We start from the raw sequence: 3,606 nt of genomic DNA, 5'->3' as shown, positions 1-3,606 counted from the left end.
ATCACCACTTTTAACTGGAAAGAATTCCTGACTTCCCAGTGCTCCCCCTCTCATAGTCACACAAAAAAGAAGAAAATTACCCCAAAAGGCTAAAATCACCCCAAAAGAAGAAAAAAGAAAGACTGAATAGGGGGGGGAAAAAAAAACAACTTAATTTTTAGCATTGCTATATTGGGTTTTCTGGCCTTAAATTCATCGCCGTCAGGATGGCCGAGTGGTCTAAGGCGCCAGACTCAAGGCTTTGCCTTCCCCAGCTTGGGTATTCTGGTCTCCGCGTGGAGGCGTGGGTTCAAATCCCACTCCTGACAGGTGCTCCTTTTTTGGGGGGCTTATTCCTAAATTAATCCCTTTTCTCCCCTTTTTGCGCCTCTCCCTCCGGCCGAGAACACCCCAACGCCGTGTGATTATACCGCGAAAACTGCTTAAATGGCAAAAGTTACCCCATGTTTTACATCACTCTCAGAAACATCAAACTCGACTATTAGTGTTTGACAACAAACACTGCATGAGGCCTCCAGCCTTTGCGGTATGTCTCATTCTTTATTTCCCCTGTTCTTCTACCTCCACTCATACCAGCCCCGTTGAAATATTACCCGTGCGTTATTCTTGTAATATCAATCTACGATGTAGGAAGTCTTGATAAAAAATGCAGTTTGACACAGAATAGTTTAACTGCTAGGAAATAGTTTAACTGCTGGAAAATAACCCAAAGGCTCAGTAAGATTTGGATATTTGTCTTCTCAGACTTTTCCAGGCCCTTGCTGTTCTACTACCTTAAGAGACTGATTTGAGCCTGGAAGTTATTCTCACTGTCTGTTCCAAAAGCAGACAAGCTGCAACTTTTTTTTTGCACAGCAAAACTTGTCATTCTTCATAAAGAGCAGTATCCTATCAAAAAGCAACAAATATAGAGAATAAGTATATGTATATATCTGTTGCAAAAAAAAAAAAAAAAGAAGAAGGAAGGGAATGTTTTGTAGGGGGTGTATCTTGTTATTAAAAATTAAAAAATAATTTTAAAAAAGGGGGATAAGGAGGGGGGAAAAAGACACTTTCCCTGACCGGGAATCGAACCCGGGCCGCGGCGGTGAGAGCGCCGAATCCTAACCACTAGACCACCAGGGAGGCTGAAAATAACTCATCGCACGCTTCTCCATCACAAACAGGACCAATTATTGCATTGCTTTGACCTATTTGCCATCTATTTTTGGCTTTTTTCCCTCTGTTCCCACCTCACTCTCCCCTCAGGGCTGTGGCTTGAGCAGAAAGGTTGTCCCACCAGCCAACCCACGTCTTTCCTTCGGGGAATGATGACCTGGCTGCCCCACCATCAGATTTCCCCAAATCCAAGTGTTTCTCGGAGGGAAAGGAATCACGAGCCACCCCTTGCTCGTTACTGGGAACCAGTTTGGCGCTGCTCATCCTGGACAGGCTCTCCCTGCAGTGCCGCATGACGAGAAGTGCCAGCTCGTGAACAGGCAGAGCCGTTCTCTGCATGCCAAAAAAAAAAACCCTCCCAAATTAATCATGGGGCGTGCGGCAGCTTCCGGAAGGGTTTTGCATATACCTGGGGGCGTGGAGGGCTGCAAGAACATCCTCAATCATCTGCCGCTACTTCGGGCCAAGCTCCTGGAATGCTTTTTTTTGGCTTAAGTCAAAGAATGCTTTGACTTAAAGGCTGAAACTCTCAGGATTTTAAGCAGAAGCACCGTTGCGTGATGGTTGTCGCTGACATAAGAATTTCCTCTGCCTGGCAGAGCAGATTCAGCTGCCCTTGAAGTGCCAGGAGAAAATAACCACCAGGTCAGGTCGCAAAGGAGATGATTTCTCATTTTTGTTGCCTCAGTTCACGTTTGGCAGCCAAGACAAAGCTTTTCGAGGTGTGTCCGTACAATCAATGGGGATATCTTGAAAACAAGGGGCTCCGTCCACTGGGAAACGCTCCGGCGAGCACCCTCTGTCCCTCCTGGGTTTCTCCGTACACCCCCAAATATCCGTTAGGCAACAGCTCAGCCCCAAGCTGCTGCTCAATGAGAGGTTGAAGCCAACTCAGCCTTGGGAAGGATTTATTTCTCTTGGTTTTACATCTAGATCTTGGTTTGGCATCTACAGGAGACGTGTCTCCATGCCATCTAGTCAACCTGGGCTCGCTCTGAGCAGAGGAGAAAAGAAAAACCTCCTACAGGCACTTATCGAGCCATTTCCAGAGGCGATAAATTAAAATTTGCCACTGGGAATCGTAGCCTGGGTGGCTGAAGACGGAGAGGTGAGTCCTTACAACATCCAAAGGTGTGGACATCACACGGCATTGATCCCACACCGGGGAGACAGGGACTTTTGGTGATTTAAAGTACCTCTTCCACCACATCGGGTCTTGCTTATCTCACCCTTGGGTTGGATTATTACCACCTTGTCAGAGACCACATAAAACTCGAAGCCATGGTGAGGTCCTCCAGGCTTTTGTAGCGTTGTCCGCAGTATCTACGCTCAGTCGCGTGGCTGGAAGCTCGGTGAGCCAAAAGAATTAAAAATAAAAAAGGGAGAGAAATGGGGAACCGGCTCAACGCGTGTTTGGCTCAGCTCCATCCTTGTCCTCCAAGAGGAAGGGTTTTTTTGGAAGGGGTTTATAGGCACGGATGGACCATGGCAGCATCACTGGCAAAGCAACCCCATGACAGAGCAGCGCAGTTTTTGGGAGGGCAGCAGAGCAGCTCCACCCCCCCACTTCCTCTCCAAGCTCTGAACCAACTCTGATGCTTTTTGCTGACATAAATGAGGGGGGGGGGAGAAAAAAAAAAAAAAAAAGACAATATTTTCCATTCTTCACGCTCCCAAAAGCCATCTTTGGGGTGATGAGCCCCCGTGGTCTCCCCAGACACCGGCGAGTGACACCAAGTGGATGACATCCCATGGGGGGGTTCAAGGGGAGAGCGTGAACTGGCACCCCCTCCCCAGGCAGAGCAGGGGGAGGATTTGCTCCCCAGCAAAGGACGTTGGGGGGTAGGTGAAGATCGGGGCCTCGTTATTGGAGTCGAAAAACGCCACTCGCCCCGCCTCGTAGTCCAGGTAAATCCCGATCACTTTGGGGGCAGCGAGCAGGGAGATGGGGACGGTAGGAGAGGTGAGAGCCTGGTACTGGCTCCCGCACTGCCCCACCGCCCAGATGCCCACCTCGGGGTTGACGCTGATCCGTCCCTTCCTCCTCACGGACTCCTTGGCCACCCCAACGGCCCAGGCTTCCCCGTCACCCACCTCCACCTCCCAGTAATGCCTCCCCGTCCTGAAACCCTCGCAGCCCAGGACGCAGCGAGACGAGTCGAAGCGCTTGGGGTTGTCGGGCACGGGCTGGCGGGGGTCTTCCCATCTCACACGCTTGCGATCCTCAGATAGGACGAGCCGGGGATGCGCCGTCTCCGGATCCAGCGTCAGACTTACTGGGGACAGGGAGAAGACGAGCATCACCGGCACAACTCACTCCTCAAGGGCATTACGGTCACGTCTTCCCCATCGTCCCCATTTTCCCCATTTCTCCCATTTTCCCCATTTCCCCATTTCCCTTCCCGGTTTAACCTCGGGATGCTCCAGCTCCCAACCCCTGTTTGCTGG

The 3,606-nt window shown here is 50.4% G+C and overlaps 1 protein-coding gene and 2 non-coding genes across 3 annotated transcripts in view; 1 reads left to right on the top strand and 2 right to left on the bottom strand.

The window, feature by feature from the left end:
• The first annotated feature begins 200 nt into the window (after positions 1-200).
• On the top strand, positions 201-308 carry TRNAL-CAA. The gene is made up of 2 exons: positions 201-238; positions 263-308. It is a non-coding gene; the product is annotated as a tRNA-Leu (tRNA).
• Positions 309-1,053: 745 nt separating this feature from the next.
• On the bottom strand, positions 1,054-1,125 carry TRNAE-CUC. The gene has a single exon. It is a non-coding gene; the product is annotated as a tRNA-Glu (tRNA).
• A 1,794-nt stretch (positions 1,126-2,919) lies between these two features.
• LOC104287725 (E3 ubiquitin-protein ligase TRIM39-like) overlaps positions 2,920-3,606 on the bottom strand; it is a 5,050-nt gene continuing 4,363 nt past the window's right edge. Inside the window, exon 5 of the mRNA XM_009886454.1 lies at positions 2,920-3,434. Within this exon, the coding sequence (XP_009884756.1) occupies positions 2,920-3,434 (515 nt within the window). The remainder of the gene's footprint in view (positions 3,435-3,606) is intronic.

The sequence above is a fragment of the Charadrius vociferus genome, unplaced genomic scaffold (assembly GCF_000708025.1).
Source record: "Charadrius vociferus isolate BGI_N301 unplaced genomic scaffold, ASM70802v2 scaffold746, whole genome shotgun sequence".
NCBI lineage: Eukaryota > Metazoa > Chordata > Aves > Charadriiformes > Charadriidae > Charadrius > Charadrius vociferus.
This window is presented reverse-complemented; position numbering and strand designations above follow the sequence as displayed.